The following is a 21,921-nucleotide window of genomic DNA, read 5'->3' on the forward strand; positions in this document are numbered from 1 at the left end:
TAAAGCATTCTCTCTCTCTCTCTCTCTCTCTCTCTCTCTCTCTCTCTCTCATTATTCTGGCATTTGGCAAATATAAATAATTTTGGTTTATAATTGACCTTAGATGGGAAAGGTTTATTTTGATTTCATGTCAGATAGTGAGAAAAACATGTATAAGTGTCTTTATATAGTGTATGTAAACTTGTGGTTTCAACTGTATACAATAAATTGGGTACAGTGGTTCAATGCAGAATGTGATGAATATTTTTTCATAAGAACTTGGAAAAGTTATGAAATGTCCAATAAATCTTTTTTTCTTTTCTTTTTTTTTATTCCTGATCAAATAATCTCAGCTTTTAGTTGCGATGAATCTATGCTGAACTTCAGCTACATGATAGTAGTGATGTTACCTTTTTAGTACAGTAAATTTATCACAAACATGAGTCATGTATGAGGGAGCTGGCGTCGGAGTCGTGGAGTTGGAGTCGGAGGTTTGGCTTACTGACTCCACTAACCTATGTCACTGCAGCCACACCTGCACCCTCCTGGTTTTTGCACAGACTAATATCCATACCTGCATAACACCCTAATCGTTATTGAGAAAAAAACGGATTATACCTAGCCACACAACTAGAAACCCACAACTCAGACCCATCTTCGTGAAAGGCCGTCAAGTTGTCTCTCGAACATCCTGAAGAACCAGAAGGGAGATTATGAACACTACAAATAAAATTTGGGTAAACATGCAGAGATAGGGAAGGACTCAAGGTGTGAAAACATAAAACATGCACAAATGGACAAATGAGAAATAATAAATGCAAACAAGGGCAAACTGACAACTTAAGAAAACAAAAGGTAGGTGTAGGAAAGGTAAAAGAGAATACACAGAGAAAACAACACTGGTCTCTGCCTAAAGCCCTTAGATGGAGGGCTGAAATTCCGTAGCAGTAATTCACATAGACATATAGCCAGCAGAGAATGCTGGTATATGGAGAACATAAGTTGCCCCACCCGGGATGGGATAGGACAGAGCATGTGAGCAAGTGAAAAACACCAGAGAATGAAAATTCAAAAAGGATAGAAACAAAAGTAAAATACCATCAGCATTTGCTTAGGGACTGACCAAGCTGTGGCTCAGCATGGAAGGAAACTGACTACACTGCACTGTCACTGGTTCAAGTCCAAAAGCCAAGGCAGAACACTAATATAATAGCAGCATGGTATAGAGACAAAGACCCTGATTCCAGAATTATGTCACTGGGCTGATGCTGCTGTTTTAATAGTCAGTTTTATCTGCAGGAGAGTATCACTATAGGACTAGTATTACCGTATAGTCCTCCATATTCATGAGCTGTGTACAACCCCACAACTCCCCTGATTCACAGCTTATTGCCTATGCACAGCCTACACAGAAAGCTAATAATCAGCCTCAACAAGGTGTATACGGCCAACAGTGATATGCAACAGAGCACACTATGTCCGTCTGCATGATTATAGTCATTGGCCCCATCAGCACATACATCTGAATTCTGTTTTGCTGGGAGAACAGATGTAAGTGCCTACAGAGCCACTGAATGTAAGGGAAAAAGTGATGTGAACATAGCCTAAGTTAGACCAATTTTAATCACCAAACATTAGTTTTTACAACATAACCATTTTTTTCTGTTACAGTATCTGATATACACTGTCCTGATGGACAGTTTTATAGCAATGATTATATACCGTATATATGTTTTGACAAATCTTTCTTAGTATTGGTTCACTGACCTTAAGATTAAATTTTTCTACACAAGAAAAAGGAGCGCCTCATCATAAAAATTATCTTAATAATCTATACTATACCTACCCAGTTGCCAACAATGAGTGAACATCACGTGACTATAATTAACAGGTTATGAACTTTGTAACTTGTGCACATTGTGAAGCCGGACTAAATCTTCCAGCAGACTTAAACTACTCCTCTTTTTCATGTATAAAGAATATTTTGAGTTGACAAGGAGTATATTATTAGTGCAGAAAAAAACGAACACATGAACCAACTTTCAACATCAAGACCAGGGGCGTAACAACAGCAGTCACAGAGATCGTGACTGTGACTGGGCCCGGCAAGGTTAGGGACCTGGCGCCCACCCTGCAGAGAAGCAGCCAGCTCTTCTCTGTGAGAGAGGAGCTGTGCTAATCAGTGGTAGACCATGTGGCTGCTATAGGGCCTGTGAGTCAGGGGGGCCCGGTACAAGCGAGGAGGTGCATTCTAATATATGAAGGGTTAGGTGGGATCCATTATACTATATGGAAGGCTATGTGGGGGCCATTATAGTATTTGGAGACCTATATATGAGGGGGGACAAAGATAAAAGCATGGGATGGGAAAATTTTGTGCGGAGGGAAAGAGGCTCTACACCACGACAATCCCGGCACCGCTACATCTGAGGTCGCCTTACAAAACGCAACCGAGCACTGCGGCATCAGGGACACACTGATGGGGTAGCAGCTGTGAGAGCAGTGATGTCAGTGAGTTCCCATAGTACCCAGCTGTAACCTAAAGTTACCTCAATTAACTCAGTAAACTCCATGAAATCTATGACCTCACCCAAGGTGACCTCAATGCCACATTACTGGCTTAGGCTATATGCGCACGTTGAGTATTTGATTGAAAATATCTGCATCTTGTGTCAGAAAAACGCTCCAAAACCGCGATGCAGTTTTAATGCGTTTTTCTGCCACGAGATGCAGATTTGATGCAGAACTTTCTGCAACCAAATACTCAACGTGCACACACTGCCTAAGCTGGTAATCCGGCATTCAGTTCTATGAGTTCACTTGAGGTGACTTCACTGAGTTTAAAAAGTTTACCTCAGGTAAGTTTACTTTCGGTCACAGCTGAACTACCATGATGAACTTCTTGAAATCAATCCCGGGTTACCACTTTAGATTATGTGTGCAAGTTGAGTATTTGGTTGCAGATATTTCTGCACCAAATCTGCTTCTCGTGGCAGAAAAACAAACATACACAAACCATGTCAAAACTGCATCACATTTTTCTGCGAGGAGATGCAGATTTGGTGCAGATTTCTGCATCTCATGGCAGAAAAACGCATCAAAACTGCATGGTGTTTTTGGTGCAGTTTTCTGCCAGGGGGATGCAGATTTTCTGCAACCAAATACTCAACATGTGCACATAGCCTAAGCTGCTTATCAGGCATTGAGTTAAACTTAGGTGATTTCATAGAGTTTAACTGAAGTGTGTTCATGGAGTTCACCTGAGGTCACAGTTGGGGTTCTTTGGGGACTGCCAACTGTGACCTCAGGTGAACTCACTGACCTCACCGCTCACAGCTACCGCTCCATCATTGTGTCCCGGACGCTGCAGTGCCCAGTTACATTTTCTAATGTGACCGTGCACTGTGACCTCAGATGTCACAGAGCTGTGATCATCGTGGGTTTGTGGATTATGTCAGACCTGTAGGGGTGTTTTGGGAGTTAATAAGTGTTTTTTTTTTCTATAAAGAAAGGATTTTTCTCTGTATTTTGTGTTTATTATTTTTTACTTACATAATTAGTAATGGGGGATCTCATAGACCCTTCCACATTATTAACCTTGGGCTTGATGACAGCTTTGATTTTTTTAACAAGTCACAGCTGTCATTAACCCCTTATATTACCCTAATTGCCACCGCTCCAGGGCAAACAGGATAAGCCAAGAAAGCGCCATAATTGAAACATCTAATGAATGCGTCAATTCTGGAATGGCTGAGGGTTGCTGTTTTTAGGCTAAGGAGTGCCCAATAACCATGGGACTCCACAGCTTGAGAATAAAAGCCCTAAGCTGTCTGCTTTATCTTGACTGGGTATCAAAATTGGGGAAGACCGAACACTGTCTTATTTTCATTATTTATTTAAATCATTTAAAAAAGCCACATGGGGTCCCTCGAATTTTGATACACAGCCAAGGTAACATACACAGCTGGGGGCCACAGCTATCAGCTATCTGCTTTATCTACACTAGGTAACAAAATATGGGGGACTCTACGCCATTTATCCAATTATTTATCTATTTTTATACTCAGACAGCTAGTGTGAGGGCAACCAATCACAGGTGCCGGGACACCGGCAGTCTGACTGCAACCAATCATGGACTCTGTAACAGAGGGTGAGCGGGGGAAGAAGTTAAAATTCATGAGGTTTAATGAGCGGACCCATAAATAGTGTGACACCCATGCGGAAACTCAATAAGTATAATTTTCCTGCTTTAATCCCAATTTTGCTTCCTTTTTCAGCCCCCTAGCTCTCACTAACACCATTTTATAACACTTAAGTTCAGGTCCCTTAGACCAATATGGGATACAACATCTCAGGTTGGGTTAACTCCAGACCTCAAGTTTTTTGAGTCCGGCAAACCCGAAGATCTGGAGGTTCATCCATCTCTACTCATAAAGTGATACTGGTCAATTGAATTGAAAAGGTTGGCCTAGTCAGGAACACAGGCTCAGGGGTGAATGGGCTAAATGTCTAGATGCTGTCCATATGCAAAACTGATAGAATATGGACAAAACACTGACCAATGCAAGTCAATGTGGTAGTTCACATGAACGTGTGTGTGTGTGTGTGTGTAAAAAAAAAAACACACAGCATGCACTACTTTGGTCCACATGTCATGAATTTTTCATGGATACATTATAGTTATAAAAACAGGAAACTGTATTTAAACTTGATTATTTATTAAATATTTCATACTGAAAAAACGTGTGCTATATGGATGGACAAAATGGTCATACGGTTTGCAAATGGACATAAAAAAAAACAAACAAATGGTGTTCGGATTGAATATGGATACAGATTAAAAATTCACTTTTTTTCTGGGCATAAAACGGATGATTTTAGCATATGCTCATGTGAACCCTGGTCATACAGCAGTTTTCACTGCACAGTCTCAATTAACCCCTTCACCCCAGTGCGATTTTCCGTGTTTGTTCCCCTTCATCCGAGAGACGTAACTTTATTATTTTTCCGTCAATCTTGCAATATGAGGGCTTGTTTTTTTGTGGGACAAGTTGTACTTTTAAAATGAAACCATGAGTTTTACCATATAGTGTACCGGAAAACAGCAAAAAATTCCAAAGTATAGAAAAATTGCAAAAAAAGTGCGATTGCACGATTGTTTTTGGGGTATTTTATTCACCATGTTCACTATATGGTAAAACTGATGTATCGCTGTGATGTCTCCGGTCGGTAGAAGTTTGTAGATATCAAACATGTGTAGTTTTACTTTTATCTAAGGGGTTAAAAAATTCAGAAGTTTGTCCCAAAAAAGTGGTGCACTTTTTGCGCCATTTTTCGAAAACCATATTGATTTAATTTTTCAGGATATGGGGCTCAATAACAGCTTATTTTTTGCGACTTGGGCTAATGTTTTTAACTGTATTATTTTTGCGCAGATGCTACGTTTAAATCGCTTGTTATTGCATTTTGCGCAAAATTTGTGACGACTAAAATGCGTAAGTTTGGCATTTCAAAATTTTTTTTAACCACTACGCCGTTTACCGATCAGATTAATTGAGTTTATATTTTGATAGATCGGGCTTTCTGAACGTGGCGATACCAAATATGTGAGGTGATTTGAACATTAGGGTTTTAATATTTTTTTTACATTTTTGCAATTTTTTTTTAAATTTACTAGTCCCCTGGGATCTATAAGGATCAGCAGTCTGATCGCTCATTCATTTCTGTTGATCAGAGCTACACAGTTCTGATCAGCAGAAATGCTGCTCTCCTGTTACAGCCGCTGCTCTGTCGGCTGTAACAGGAACAACGTCATGATAGCAACAGGAGTCATGATATGACCCGTTGCTACCATGGTAACCATCAGCTCCCCGTGATCGCGTCACGGGTCCTCTGATGGCGGCGGGGAAAGATGATTTCCCTTCCGCGGCCATTTACATCACGCTGTCACATTTTCACACAGCGATCTAAGGGGTTAACAGGCAAGGGTGGATCGCGAATCTACCTGCGCCTACTAGCCGCATGTCTGCAGTTCAAATCATGTGCAGCAGCGGCAGTGATCACTCTTTCATGATTTAGGACGTTCTGGTAAGTCTTCGGTCATGAAGGGGTTAAACATCTATATACATATACACATACACTACTCACAAAAAGTTAGGGATATTTGGCTTTCTGGTGAAATTTATGTAAAACTTAAAAAGTTCATGCAAAAGTGATATTTTATCATGAAAGTAGAGCCTTTAAGTACAAGCTTTCAATGGTGATTTCCTTATTTCAAACACTTTATTAAAATAAAAGCCAACAACACTGGTGAGTATACCACAAAAAAAGTCAATGTCTCAATAACTTGTCATGTCGCCTTGAACATTACAGCTTCACAATGAAGTCTCATGATGCTCTCAAGTGGAGTTATTCTTTGCTGAGGCATGGCATCCCACTCTTCTTGAAGGAAATACCTCAAGTCATTGAGGTTCTGGGATACAGAGATACGAGCTTCTACACGGTGTTTCAGCTGATCCCCTAGTTTTTCTATGGGATTCAGGTCTGGAGAGAGTGCAGGCCACTTTATTTCAAACACCACATTCTCCAGCAGCCATTCCATATTGATGCGACCTCGATGAGCTGGAGCATTTTCGCCCATGAAGATGAAATTAAGCTTGTACTGTTCATGCAGAGGCACAATGACTGGATTAATAATGTTATTCAAGTAGTAGGGGCTTGTCACTGTACCATTCACAAAGTGTAGCGCAGTACTGTAATGTTTAGACACACCTGCCCACACTGCAACACCATCACCAAAAACTTGTCTGGTGACAACAGTGGCTAATGCCACTCCTTGACAGTCCTTGATGTCTTTAACATTGATGGTGGCCATCATTTCTGCTCAGCGTGAATTGACTTTCATCAGTGAACAGCACTGACGCCCACTGGTGCCTCGTCCCGCAAGACGATGATGCCAATGTGCATGCAAATGTGGTTATAATACCCTTGCAGGTCACCTAGCATGCAGATCATGCTGATGTAAGCATCTGACAACACTTTGGTGACTCTCATCGCCCTTAAATGTGCTTGGAGTTCTGTGGCAGTCATCATCCGGTTCCAAAAGGCATTGTTCACAATAAAGTGGTCATCAGTGTGGGATGTGGCCAAAGGACGTCCACCTCTTTGCCTCTCTGTGACTCTTTCAGGTTCTCTGTATCTCTGTTGCAACCTGCTGATGACACTCTAAACTAAGTAGCCACCTCCATACTGTTAATCAATTGTTAGGTGTTGTCTTGGTCTCACAATGTCAAAATGCGACAAGCATGATTAGGAGGACTGTTTAAATGCCAATTCTAATTGAACCCTGAAATTTATTGGATGATTCATAGATCTAACAACAGTTGTGAATTTTGCCATTAAGCATCTTGTTAGAGAACAAGTTGTGCAAAAAGTACTGAAACATTGTACAGTTGGACATGTGCAATCAAAAGTTTAGAGAAGATCACATAACGTTCACCTGAAAAGAGTAGAGTGCATTTAAAGCCAAATATCCCTAACTTTTTGATAGTAGTGTATCTTGATAAATACACTGGCCAGAGAGCATTTTGTTCATTGACTTTTAAGATGTAATTCAAGTACATAAAGGATATGTTGCTGTGTGCGTAAAAGGAATCTGTCACCAGGTTTTTGCTACCTCATCTAAGAGCAGCATAATTTAGAGACAGAGATCCTGATTCCAGCGATGTGTCACTTATTGAGCTGTTTGCCCTTCCATAGGTCATAAAACATTGAGATGATGTCACACTGTCTTCACAATGATGACACCAAAAATAAGCAGTATGCGCCATCCTAGTGAAGAGATTTAGTAAATCTGTGATATATTGTAATTGGCATAAATAACAGAGACAGGGGGAGGAAGGATAGGCAGAAAGGGGAAAGAATAACAAGCAAAACCCGGCCCACCTATTAGATATTCAGTTGCACCTATCATTAAATAACAGTGGATAGCACACATTTTACTTGCCTATCTTTCAGAAATAAATATATACTGGAGATCAAAATTAGAGAAAACCACCATACAATTTCCTAAATGTTAAGGTCATTGTGTAGTCCTATGTGATTATATCCTAACATGAGTAAACTAGCAGTATTTTAAGCTTATTTCATAAATTGAATTTTTTTCAAAAGCAAATAATAAAAAAAGGAAATGAGATAAATGTAAAAGAACACTGATCAAAATTAGAGCACACTTTCAGATACCTGCAAGTTATTGGTGTTAATCTGGCACCTGGTGATAATTTCCTTAATTATCTGATAAACACTATGTAACTGGCAGCCTAACTTACCAGTTTGCACTGACTTTGTAAAAATGGTGTGCTGTTCCAAAGTGACTGAAACCCTCCGGCAGCAGGTTGTCCAGATGAAGGCTAAAGGCATGACTTTATCAGCCATAACAAGAGAAGTTGGTCATTCCAAGTCTGTAATTTTGAGACAATTGCTTCTTTACAACTTCACAAACTCTTTCAAGTTGCCCAAGATGGCTGGTGACCCTCGAAAGACAAGTGCAAGAGAGGACAGGATAATGCAGAAAATCTCCATGGGTAATCGTTTCAACACTACAGCTGGAAATGCTCGCCATTCAGCTTTGAACAAGGTAAGAATCTGTCTCATCATAAAGTGTCACGACATTTAACAGCATTTAGACTGAAGGCCCACTGCAGTGATCAAACCTCTCATTAGCAAAAAGAATCAAAAGGAGCATGTTGTGTACACAGAGGAGGACTGGTCTACAGTTTATTTTAGTGATGAAAGCAAGTTTAATTTATTTGGGTCTGATGGGAAACATTAAGTTTGTTGACAAATTGGGGAAAGACTGAACCCAAAGTGTGTTAAGAAGTCAGTGAAAGTTGGTGGAAGAAATGTCATGGTTTGGGGAATGTTTTCTGCAGCAGGAATTGGACCTCTCATACAACTACATGGTAGAGTGAATGCAAGTGTGTATCCGAACATTCTTCAACAACATGTGCTTAATTACTAGCGTTCATCACTCAATCAGCCAGTGATTTTCATGCAGGACAATGCCCCCTGTCACACGGCCAAACTGGTAAAGCAGTTCTTTGAAACAGTAAACATTGAAACAATGAAATTGCCAGCCCAGAGTCCTGATCTAAACCCAACAGTAAACCTCTGGAAAATCCTTGGTGACAACGTTATGGCCAAAAAACCTACAACAGTCAAAGAAGTGTAGAAAAGACTGGAAGAAAAGTGAACCAAAATCACACCAGAGCAGTGCGAGACACTAGTGATGTTCTGTGGCCGCAGATATGCTGAAGTCATTCAAAGCAAAAGCCTGTACACTTCCTACTGATTGGTGACTGTTGTTACCTTCAGAAAATGTAGTTATAATCTTTCTCTATGCTATAGTCATTGCTGTTCTCTAATGATGATCATCACGTTTTGGGCAAAATAAACTTTGGATGTTTTGTAAATCACTGTTCTAGTGGCGTGGTGTACCCCTTACAAAAAAACCTTCAAATGCAGAACAATGTAGATTACATCATTTTGGAAAAAAAAGCAAGTGATCATACATTGTTCTCTAATTTTGATCTCCAGTATACATCCGATCTCACAACTAAAAGGTATGTTTAGAATCAGCCTGATAAATGCCAGTTTAGCACTGGCTTAGTTTATATATGAAAATCCTGGTGTGATTGGTCCTCTTTAGGCTAGGTTCACATTTCCGTTAAATTGTATCAGTCACAATCCGCAGCTCTGGTAAACAACGGAATCCGTTTGGCGGGCGGAAACAACGCAGAATGTAACGTTGTTTTGGGCCGTCAAAATTTACGCACCGCGCAGGAATCCGTCGCCATCCGTCAAGCTTGTAATGGATGTCTATGGTGCTGGATTCCGTCGTAATCCGTCTTACTTGGAATCCAGCGCTGGATTCCGTCATGCTCTACTGAGCATGCCCAGCATGGTTTGGCACACCCACTGGGCTGTCCCAAACACAATCGGATCATGACGGATTCATCAAAAAACGGACGCACAGCGGATGTAACGGATTATTTTTTTCTCAGGATTCCTGTGAACGGAATCCTGTGAAAAACACATCCGTTACGTCAGTTGACATCTAAAACATGACAGATCCGTCGCTGACGGACCTGACGGATTTAAAACAACGGAAATGTGAACCTAGCTTTAAACAGTCATTTTATCAAAACTGCACTAAGCAGCCCAATAAATGACACATCGCAGGAATCAGGTCTATGTCGCTACATTATGCTGATCTCAGATTAGGTGGCAAAAACCTGATGACAGATTCCCTTTAAGGCTGGGGCCACACGGTCATTAATGCGAGTGAATCGAATGACACTCGCCTCCCGCTCTGCTCGAACTGCACTCTCATTACATCAGTGTAATGCGAGTGCAATGCAATGTTTCTCTTGCACCCATAGACTTGTATGGATGCGAGTGAAAATGAATCCACCTGCAGCATGCTGCGAAAAAATCGCTAATGAGAGCTGCCCCATAGAGTACCATAGTTCCAGGTGGAATGCGATTTTTTATCGCATTCCACTCGCTCCGGTTTACTCGCCGTGTGTGCTCAGCCTAATAAGCGTTTTGATGGTACTTTTTGCCTCTTGTGAACTTGCCCTATTTACAAATACTCTGTTACCAAATAAGTAATCAGCAAAATGAAAAAACGATCTCTGCATATATCAGATATTGACTGCTGAAGAACATTTTTTTTTTGGGGGGGGATGCAAATAATTGGTGTGAATGCATTTAGGCTGTAATTTCACAAGACGTAATAATTTTCTCAGGAGATGCACATGGCATAGTATCTTAAGTGTATTGATGCCAATCCATAGTGTGGTAACTGAATTCTAATTGAGGATAGAATGGTGTACATTTGCACTATGATTTACTCTAATTTACGAAAAATGGCCAGAAGAGGGGAAAATAATTGTGCAATTGGATTATGTTTGCAATAATCTGGGATTTATTCTGGTGCATAGTCCTTCATAACTTCCTTACACAGTGCACCCTTATAAACTATACATTTGAACCATTTTTCCTGGAATAAACTGTATCTTACCATGGAAAATTATAGTAACTCTCAAAACACTGTTATTATTATTGGCCTCAACGTGTCCTGTTCTCAACGATCAGGGTTAAACAAGCACAATACAGTCCAGATAAGAAAAAAATGCTTTTCTCATTAAACCAGTGAGGATGTGTTTCCTACCAATGAATGCTGTCCTTGTCAGTGTCAGAGCCCTTTCCTCTATTATTATATTCTCCAGGGATTTTTAACCCCTGTACAATCTTAATAATGGAATATACAGTGTTGCTCGTAGTTATCTCAGCTGTTTGGAGCTTTGGAGCCAGCATACACTTTCAGCAGGACTTTTGCCATCTTGCATGCCAATGGAAAGTCCTACTCTATGGCTTTCAAATGAATGCAGTTGAGGGCTTGGTCGGGGTTTGAATATTCATTTCACACTTAAGAAGTTAATGAATAATTCTAGCTATGGCTGTGGAGCATATGACTGGGACCATTTAGGAGCATGATGAAAGAAAAACTGCTTCTATAATTCCAGGGCAGTTATTTATCACCCTTTCCCTTTGATAAAGGAGAGAAAAGCTGGCACGAGAAATGGCACATGCGGCAGCAGTGTATATTGATCAAAGGAGCTCCTAGAAGACAACCCTTAGATCTTCGGAAAATACATAGTAATCCTGCTAAATGAATTCATGCTTAGCTGTGCCCTTTGGTGCTTTCTCTCTTGGCCAGCTGTAACCCGAGTCGAGGCATTGCCACCTGCTTGACAGACTGGAACTGCCTGGCCCTCTTGACTCACCCAGAAAAGCAAATTGAGGGCGTAGAGCAGGCATCGCAGGCACTTCACAGAGTCCTCTCTGGCCATTGTGCAATCTCGCAGGAGAAAGCCCCATCCTTTCACCACTTCATCCTCTCCAGGGACTACCGCAGATTCAGAGCACTTCAAAAAAGAAAGAGGAGGAAAGGGATCAGCTTGCAAATAGTTATAGTCAAAGTAAGCCCTGTAAAGGTTGTAACTATGACTTGTAGCACATGAAAGACAAGATCATTTTATCCATAACAATGCGTAATGATACCGCATTCCCCAGACAGTATAGCGTACGTCTTATTTATAGACTTCTCTCTGTAATTACACGTGGTACAGCACTATTATCTATGCAGAACTTATTATGTAAAATTACTTTCACTCGAAAAGTTAATAAATCATTTAATCTTTGCATTACAGAATAATCGGCTCACTTTCTGAATGTTACAGGATTGCGTCTGGGGTAATAAATGTCATGATCATTATAAAGTTGTATATCTGCATACACCGCAAGGCTGTGATATAGTCATTATCGAAATTCCTCCTTGTACAAGAAGCTTCCTCAAAATAAGCATAGGTGACCGTATGACAGCCTGTTTTATATCATATGGGCACATGACTTTTCTACCGCTGTGGAGACCTAGTTTTTGTAGGCAAAGCTGCTCTAGGAAAAAGCCAGTGGTTGTTCTCCTAATTTGGCTATGACTTCGTTTTTTGGTAACATTTCCGCCACCGGCATCTTTTTACTATAGTGGTGAGCAGCTTCCTAATGAACGGTTTCCGAACCCTGCAGCGTATAAAAGTAGTAGCAAAAGACTGCACATGTGCACAAGAATGTTGTTTTTATATTTACGTGCACTATGTTCATTTTTTTGGTAGTGGTTTTGCAGCCCTTTTTCAGGTGAGTTCCCAAAGGAATCTGCTTGAAAAAAAATCATTGTGTGCGCATATCGTAAGGGTGGACATGTTGCTTCTTTTCCAAGCTGAAAAAAAAGATGTGGAACACACAGCACCATGTGCATGAATATAGGGGTGGTTCACCACTGGTGTCAATGGGAAGCATTTTTAGAGTATTTGAAGCTGGTTTTAATGAGAACTCTGGGGTAGAGTCTGCTCCAAAATCCACATAAAAACTCACTGTGATCATCGATATATTAAAAAGCCACCTGGACAGCTATCACCATGAATGTTAGGGCTCACTCACACGTATAAATCGGAAGAGTGCAATCCAATAAATAAGGAGATTGCACTCGGACCAATGTTATTCAATGAGGCAGTATTTTTCCTCAGCTGTATTTGGCATGAGAAAACAATTGCAGCATCAGCATGGCTATCGGTTATTATGGTGGGCACAGTAATTCTGTAGGATGGTAAACTGTAAATGGTCCTGTAAAAGATTAATAAAAAAACGGATTGCAAGCAGACAGCATACGGACTGCACACGGATGACAAATGAGAGAAAAAAAAATTATTCCACTTTTTTGGATGAGAATTGGACCAATTTTCTATACGCCTGTGTGACCCGTGACCTGTGTGAAAGGGAATCTTTCATCAGGTTTTTGTTATGTAATCTGAGAACAGCATACTGTAAAGGCAGACACTTCCAAATCCAGTGATGTATCTCTTGTTTCCTTGCATGTTGTCCATTGGATACAATCACTGGTTTCTCTGCTGCAGATCTAGTAGTGCTCAAAATGCTGAGATTTGAATAACCCCACCTATACCACTGATTGACAGTTTTTTGTGTACATTGATAAAACAATGCTAATCAATATAGGAGAAGGGGATAGACAGAGCAGTTAACATATCTCCATACGCTTCTAATTTCCATTTGGTGGTAGTACGCTCCATCAGACTCCGCATTATTCCTAGGGATGACTATCTCTGTACGAATACAGGCTCTGTACAGGGGTCTCTGCTGGGTGCATCCCTTATTCCGAATAATTTGTGGACATTTTACCATAACTTGCTCTTTAGAACGAAACAGATTTATGTTATCATTCTGAATCGTTATGTACTGTATATATTTTCTACACACCACTAAACGAGGCGGCAGAAAATTGGCCATGAGCTACTACACTTCTCCATAAACAGGCTAAGAATAATCTGAAAAAGCCCGCACCAAACCATTATATATAACAGGAAGTCCAAGTAAGATAAAGCTCGCTGGACGGAGGATGAAATTTTCTGCTCTATTAACTGAAAGTGACTGCACGTCACATCATTCACGACACAGGATGCAAAGTAGCACAATACCACACCTATATATCCAGATAGGAAATAAGCATGAGATTAAATTGTATTATTTGTAAAACGAACTACAGGAGATGTAGACTACATTCACATGTCTTAGATTTGTTGCAATCAAATTTTTACAAATCAGTTTAATCATTCTGTTTTCTTTTGGTGCCCAGCCACATATGTATATTTTGGAAAACCTCATTTAAAGTAATAAAATAGATGAAAAAAAAAGTATCAAATCTGCCATGTGTGAATGCGCTATCATAGCTCCCACTCCTAAAATTAGATTATATTTGCAAATAGCTGTAGTACTTGGCATTGCCCAGGATAGTAACTCTCTGTCTCTCTATCTACCCCTCGCTATCCATCCCTCTCGCTCCTTGTCCGTCTCTCTCCCTGTCCGCCCCTCTCTCTGTCTGTCTATCTCTTTATCTACAGTATCTCTGTCTGTCTCTCTCTCTGCCTCTGTCTGCCTTTGTCTGTCTGTCTGTCTCGCGCTCTCTCTGCCTGGCTGTCTGCCTCTCTCTACCTATCAGCTTCTCTCTGTCTGTCTCTGTCAGTCTCTCCACCAAAGTCATATTAAATGACACATAATATAAGAAGCTTAAGAATTATCTTCGTTGCCTATAGCAACCAGTCAGCGCTCCTATTACCAACCTGTAGATCCAGCTCCATTGACTATCATGTAAGCAGGTTTTTTAGTGAATAACTGTAAAGCGTGGGGTTAAATTTTCCCCTCAAAACATAGTTTATTAAGTTCCCTGATTGAAATGAGGTGTCTATGCAAAATTTTGTGATTGTAAATGTGATGTTATGGATTCCTTTTAGCAGGCATATACATAGGCAAAAACAGGCTACTTTAAAATAAATGACCAAGTGTTAATTTTTACAATTTAGACCTTCCTGCTCCAAGACAAAGTATTACATCATTGAGTGGGTGAGGGTATAGGAAGTAGATTTGGAGCTTAGCACAATCCACACAGGGAACGTGCCAGCTGTGTTCTACAGCTAGCACCTGTCTCTATCAGAATCAGAACTAGCTCAATCACTGACAGTGGCATTTAAGTAGCGCATCCCCAGTTGTGCTCCCATTTTGGCAACTATCGATCCCCAACAACAAGATTGTGGGGTACAGATGGGTTTCCACGGCAACCTGGGGCCTGTTACTGCCATTTTAGCATGTGTGTAAAGTTCAGCCAGCGTGGTGTTAGTAGAGTATCCTTTCTGATACCAGCTAAAAGCCCTAATTTCTGACATATTTGTACTCCTGTGAGGCACAGACAGTGTAGTTGGGCATTCTTTCAAGAATCTAAGGGCGGCTTTGCACACTACGACATCGCAGGTGCGATGTCGGTGGGGTCAAATCGAAAGTGACGCACATCCGGCGTCACTTGCGATGTCGTAGTGTGTAAATCCTAGATTATACGATGAACGAGCGCAAAAGCGTCGTTATCGTATCATCGGTGCAGGCTCCGACATTTCCATAATGCCGATGCCGCGACAGGTACGATGTAGATCCTCGTTCCTGCGGCAGCACACATCGCTGTGTGTGAAGCCGCAGGAACGAGGAACATCACCTTACCTGCCGCGAGCGCCTATGCGGAGGGAAGGAGGTGGGCGGGATGTTTACATCCTGCTCATCTCCGTCCCTCTGCCGCCATTGGCCGCCTGCCGTGTGACGTTGCTGTGATGCCGCACGACCCGCCCCCTTAGGAAGGAGGCGAGTCGCCGGCCAGAGCGACGGTCGCAGGGCAGGTGAGTGCATGTGAAGCTGGCGTAGCGATAATTATCGCTACGCCAGCTATCACAAGATATCGTACCTGCGACAGGGGCGGGGACTATCGCGTGCAACATCGCAGCATCGGCTTGCGATGTCGCAACGTGCAAAGCCCGCCTAAGTCTAAGCATTAGATCATCTAATCAGTGATCATAAGGTTACCGTCACAGTTTAAAGACGCTCCAGCGATCTAACCTGGTCAGGATCGCTGGTGCGTCGCTACATGGTTGCTGGTGAGCTGTTAATCAGGCAGATCTCACCAGCGACCAGTGACCAGCCCCTAGCGACGCGTGGAAGCGAAGCTGCGCTTGGTAACTAAGGTAAATATCGGGTAACCAAGCTTGGTTACCCGATATTTATCTTGGTTACCAGCACACACCGCTTAGCGCTGGCTCCCTGCACTCGTAGCCAGAGTACACATCGGGTTAATAAGCAAACCGCTTTGCTTATTTGCTCGATGTGTGCTCTGGCTAAGTGTGCAGGGAGCCGGCACTGGCAGCCTGAGAGCGGCGGAAGCTAGTAACCAAGGTAAATATCGGGTAACCAAGGAAAGTGTTTCGCTTGGTTACCCAATGTGTACCTTGGTTATCAGCATCCGCAGCTTGCAGACGCCGGCTCCCTGCTCCATGCACATTCAGATCCTTGCTCTCTCGCTGTCAAACACAGTGATGTGTGCTTCACAGCGGGAGAGCAACGTCCAAAAAATGAACCAGCACTGTGTTTATTAACGAGCAGCGATTTCACAGCAGGGGCCGCATCGCTGCTCAGTGTCACACACAGTGAGATCGCTAATGAGGTCACTGGTACGTCACAAAAAATGGGACTCAGCAGCGATTTCGCTAGCGATCTCGCTATGTGAGAAGTACCCCTAAGCCCTCCGTGACCATGGAGCGTTTGTCTTGGTACTCCTGTGAAGCCATCAAAGTTGGATGTCCATTGTTGACACTCATTGTAAGCTCATGACCGATGGATACATGATGATGGCCTTTGTAGCTGTTAGCTCGGTACATATATTATGTCTAGCCTATGGAATTTGCTATATACACTGTGCGCAGAATTATTAGGCAAATGAGTATTTTGATCACATGATAATTTTCATACATGTTGTCCTACTCCAAGCTGTATAGGCTTGAGACCCAACTACCAATTAAGTAAATCAGGTGATGTGCATCTCTGTAATGAGGAGGTTTGTGGTGTAATGACATCAACACCCTATATAAGGTGTGCTTAATTATTAGGCAACTTCCTTTCCTTTGGCTAAATGGGCCAGAAGAGAGATTTAACGGACTCTGAAAAGTCCAAAATTGTGAGATGTCTTGCAGAGAGATGCAGCAGTCTTGAAATTGCCAAACTATTGAAGCGTGCTCAGCGAACAATCAAGCGTTTCATGGCAAATCGCCAACAGGGTCGCAAGAAGCATGTTGGGCAAAAAATGTGCAAAATAACTGCCCATGAATTGAGGAAAATCAAGCGTGAAGCTGCCAAGATGCCATTTGCCACCAGTTTGGCCATATTTCAGAGCTGACACGTTACTGGAATATCAAAAAGCACAAGGTGTGCCATACTCAGGGACATGCCAAGGTAAGGAAGACTGAAAAACGACCACCTTTGAACAAGAAACATAAGATAAAAAATGTCAAGACTGGGCCAAGAAATATCTTAAGACTGATTTTCAAAGGTTTTATGGACTGATAAAATGAGATTGACTCTTGATGGGCCAGATGGATGGGTCAGAGGCTGGATCAGTAAAGGGCAGAGAGCTCCACTCTGACTCAGACACCAGCAAGGTGGAGGTGGGGTACTGCTATGGGCTGGTATCATCAAAGATGAACTTGTGGGACCATTTCGGGTTGAGGATGGAGTGAAGCTCAACTCACAGACCTACTGCCAGTTTCTGGAAGACAATTTCTTCAAGCAGTAATACAGGAAGAAGTCAGTATCGTTCAAGAAAAACATGATTTTCATGCACGACAATGCTCAATCACATGCATCCAGCTACTCTACAGCGTGGATGGCCAGTAAAGGTCTAAAAGATCAAAAAATAATGGCATGGCCCCCTTCTTCACCTGATCTGAACCCTATAGAGAACCTGTGGTCCCTCATAAAATGTAAGATCTACAGGGAGGGAAAACAGTACACCTCTCGGAACAGTGTCTGGGAGGCTGTGGTGGCTGCTGCACGCAATGTTGATCGTAAACAGATCAAGCAACTGACAGAATTTATGGATGGTAGGCTGTTGAGTGTTATCATAAAGAAAGGTGGCTATATTGGTCTCTAATTTTTTGGAGTTTTGTTTTTGCATGTCAGAAATGTTTATTTCTAAATTTTGTGTAGTTATATTGGTTTACCTGGTGAAAATAAACAAGTGAGATGGGAATATATTTGGTTTTTATTAAGTTGCCTAATAATTCTGCACAGTAATAGTTACCTGCACAAAAGGATATCCTCCTAAGACAGCCAAATCTAAAAAAAAAAAACACTCCAACTTCCAAAAATATTAAGCTTTGATATCTATGAGTCTTTTGGGTTGATTGAGAACATAATTGTTGATCAATAATAAAAAAAATCCTCTAAAATACAGCTTGCCTAATAATTCTGCACACTGTGTATATATATATATATATATATATATATATATATATATATATATATATATATATATATATATATATATATTATACATAAATTTCTATTAAAATCACCAATCTGCTCCTCATTTAAAGATAAAGGAATTTAAAAAAATGAGCACATTTGATATTTTGATAATGCAGTATCTGTGAGTTTGGTCTATAATATAAAATTGTTTAAGCCATCATGTAAACACTGTAATAAAAAAAAAATCAAACTGGCAAAATGTTTTTTTTCTGCAGCATATATGTCAAAAATCAAATAAAAAGCAAAAATCGTATGAATGCCAAAATGGTACAATTAAAAAATAAAGCTCGGCATGCTAAAAACAAGGCTTTATCAATGGAAAAGTAAAATGTATGGATCTTTGAAAATGGTGACTCAATTTTTTTTTACAATTTAAAACATTTTTAAACCACTAAAAAAAATTAATAAAAAAAAAGCTATAGAAATATGCTATCACTAATTCTACCACAAAAGTCCATGGCATAATTGATGAGGGGGAATTCACAATTTTCAGTACATTTGGCCGTGTTCTTAAAAGGATAACGGAAATTATTTTACTTTTTATATAGACTAGCATTATTAAGTAGAATTTTTGGCGATGTACCAAGATGTCAATTTATAAAGTAACCAGAGGATAGTTACTGGTTGGTGTTAATCCCACAGTTGGGACTCTGCTTTAGCCATTTCTATCAGTGCCATAGACGTTGAATAGAGAGAGCATCAGTGACCATGACTATGATTACCATTCTATTCAGTTATCAATGATCGATAGGGGTCCTGTGGATAGAACAGAAGTTATAATTCTGATACAACCCTGAAGGCCGAGTTCACACCTGTGTAAATCTCTGTAAGGCACTGTGCACATGCTGCGTTTCTCCACGCAGTTTTTTTAAAATCTGCATCAGAATCTTCATGCCTCTCCTGAGGCCAGCAAAGTCTGTGGGATTTTAGATTTGCTGTGCACACGTTGCGTTTTTTTTCCCCATGCGTTCTTGGTGTAGATTTTGATGCAGAATAAATCTGCAGCATGTTAATTATTGTTCAGGATTAGCAGCGGATTTTTTTTCCACTCATTGACTTCAATTCATCGACTTTTTTGCTGGACCAAAAAAATGCACCAAAACCGCATCCTGTTTTGATGCGGGTTTTTTTCCCACAGAGTGCAGATCTGGTGCAGAAAATTTTTGAACCAACTCTGCAGCGTGTGCACATAGCCTTACTGATACAGAACAGAAAAACTGAATAAGGGTGGCTTTATACGCTACGAGATCGCTAGCCGATGCTAGCGATGGCGAGCGTGATAGCACCCGCCCCTATCGTTATGCCGATATGTGAAGATCGCTGCTGTAGCGAACATTATCGCTACGGCAGCGTCACACGTACTTACCTGCTCGGCGACGTCGCTGTGACCGGGCGAACCGCCTCCTTTCTAAGGGGGCGGTTCGCTCGGCGTCACAACGTCGTCACTAAGCGGCCGCCCAATCAAAGCGGAGAAGCACAGATGAGCAGGACGAACATCCCGCCCACCTTCTTCCTTCCTCATTGCTGGCGTGTGGCAGGTAAGGAGAGGTTCCTCGTTCCTACGGCGTCAAACGTAGCGATGTGTGCTGCCGCAGGGACAAGGATCAACTTCGCCCAAGCGACAGCAGCGATAATTGGGAGAGGACCCCCATGTAAACGAGGAGCTATTTTGGATGTTTTTGCAACGATCCAAAATCGCTCCTAGGAGTTACACACAACGAGATCTCTACAGCGGCCGGATGTGCGTCACAAAATCCGTGACCCCAACGAGATCACTGTAGCGATCTCGTAGCGTATAAAGCCCGCTTTAGGCTGAGCCCACGGGGTTATGTACGAGTCCTCGAATGACACTCAGCTCTCACTCGCAGCACAGCGGGAGCAGAGTGTCATGCGAGAGTCATGCGACTGTGGTCTGATCAGACCATAGCTGCGGGGGGAGGTCTGGCGCTGCGGAGGTTAGGGCCGGTGCTGCGGAGGGGAGGGCCGGAGCTGTGGAGGAGAGGGCCAGCGCAGCAGAGGGGAGGGCCGGCGCTACAGAGGAGAGGGAGGGATTTATCTCCCTCTTTCCTCTGTTGCCGGCTGATGCGATTCTCGCAGTGCACTTGCGGTACACCGGTGTAACGCGTGTGCACTGTGATCTTTCTCTCACCCCATAGACTTGTATGGGTGCGAGTGAAACAGGATCGCATTACACTTGCAGCATGCTGTGACTGTTTTCTCGGTCCAATTAGGGCTGAGAAAATAATCGCTCATGGGAGCTGCTCCATAGAGTAATATGGGTCCGAGTGGAGTGTGATTTTTTTATAGCATTCCACTTGCTCCGTTTTTCTCGCCGTGTGTCCTAGGTCTTAAGGCCCTGTCACACACAGAGATAAATCTGCGGCAGATCTGTGGTTGCAGTGAAATTGTGGAAATCAGTGCCAGGTTTGTGGCTGTGTACAAATGGAACAATATGTCCATGATTTCACTGCAACCACAGATCTGCCAAAGATTTATCTCTGTGTGTGACGGGGCCTTTAGAGTTGTAATCAGTTGTGCCAAGGACCCCAGTGACTCATTGGCTTAGTTGGGTTCCTCAGTAACGAGCACCAATTTTATAAAGGCACTGCACTACTTTTTCATGAAATGTGACTGAATCTTTAGCGAAGCCTTCTACTCAGATAAAGAAAACCTTAAAGGGATGCAAACTTTATACCTAACCATATGCCTTTACAGCTGTATAAATACGCCTGCTGACTTTCATAGTATAACAAATACTCCAATGTATACAGTGTGCTCTGTTCTATAAAGCGTCTGTTATTTAGTACTGAAACAAAGGAATCCAGACCTGCCAAACGTCACACTTATGACACTCTTTTGGCATACCCTCACACTATGGAACTATATACGTTGATCACAGTATACTTCATATCTCGACATATACACCTGATGTATGAACTGCCAAGATATGTAGAATGAAAATATTTTTCATATTGCAATAAAAAAAATATTTATCTATATATTTTTGTTAAAGGGAATCTGTCAACAGGTTCTTGCTATGTAATCTGAGGACATCATGTTATAGGGCACAAGACACAGATTTCTGGAATATGTCACTTATTAGGCTGTGGGCTGTTATTTCAATACAATGAGTGATTTATCCGCAGAAGATCAACACTGGCCTGAATAGATGCCCTCTTGAGACCTTGAGCCATCCCCTGCAATGATTAGAAGCTCACTGTCAATATGCAATGTACATGGAGAGTTGCGGTCTGAGTGAGGTTAGCTTTCTGAGCTCTGCAGCATACTACAACTAAAAACTCTGATAGTATACTGGGTGCAGCAATGACACAAAGTGACACATTGCTGGAATCAAGAGTCTCTTTCTCTACGTTACTCTGCTCTCAGATGAGGTAGGAATAACCTGGTGACAGA

At 41.7% G+C, this 21,921-nt stretch overlaps 1 protein-coding gene across 3 annotated transcripts in view; it reads right to left on the reverse strand.

Annotated features, from left to right (window-relative positions):
• TSPAN12 (tetraspanin 12) overlaps window positions 1-21,921 on the reverse strand; it is a 281,046-nt gene that overhangs the window by 241,959 nt on the left and 17,166 nt on the right. For 2 of the 3 annotated variants that reach the window (XM_075342525.1, XM_075342522.1), the window contains exon 2: window positions 11,829-11,969. The exons of the other annotated variant lie outside the window; for it this stretch is intronic. In XM_075342525.1, the coding sequence (XP_075198640.1) occupies window positions 11,829-11,894 (66 nt within the window). In that variant the 5' untranslated portion in view covers window positions 11,895-11,969. The remainder of the gene's footprint in view (window positions 1-11,828; window positions 11,970-21,921) is intronic. 3 annotated transcript variants of the gene reach the window in all.

This window comes from Anomaloglossus baeobatrachus, chromosome 4 (genome assembly GCF_048569485.1).
Source record: "Anomaloglossus baeobatrachus isolate aAnoBae1 chromosome 4, aAnoBae1.hap1, whole genome shotgun sequence".
Lineage (NCBI taxonomy): Eukaryota > Metazoa > Chordata > Amphibia > Anura > Aromobatidae > Anomaloglossus > Anomaloglossus baeobatrachus.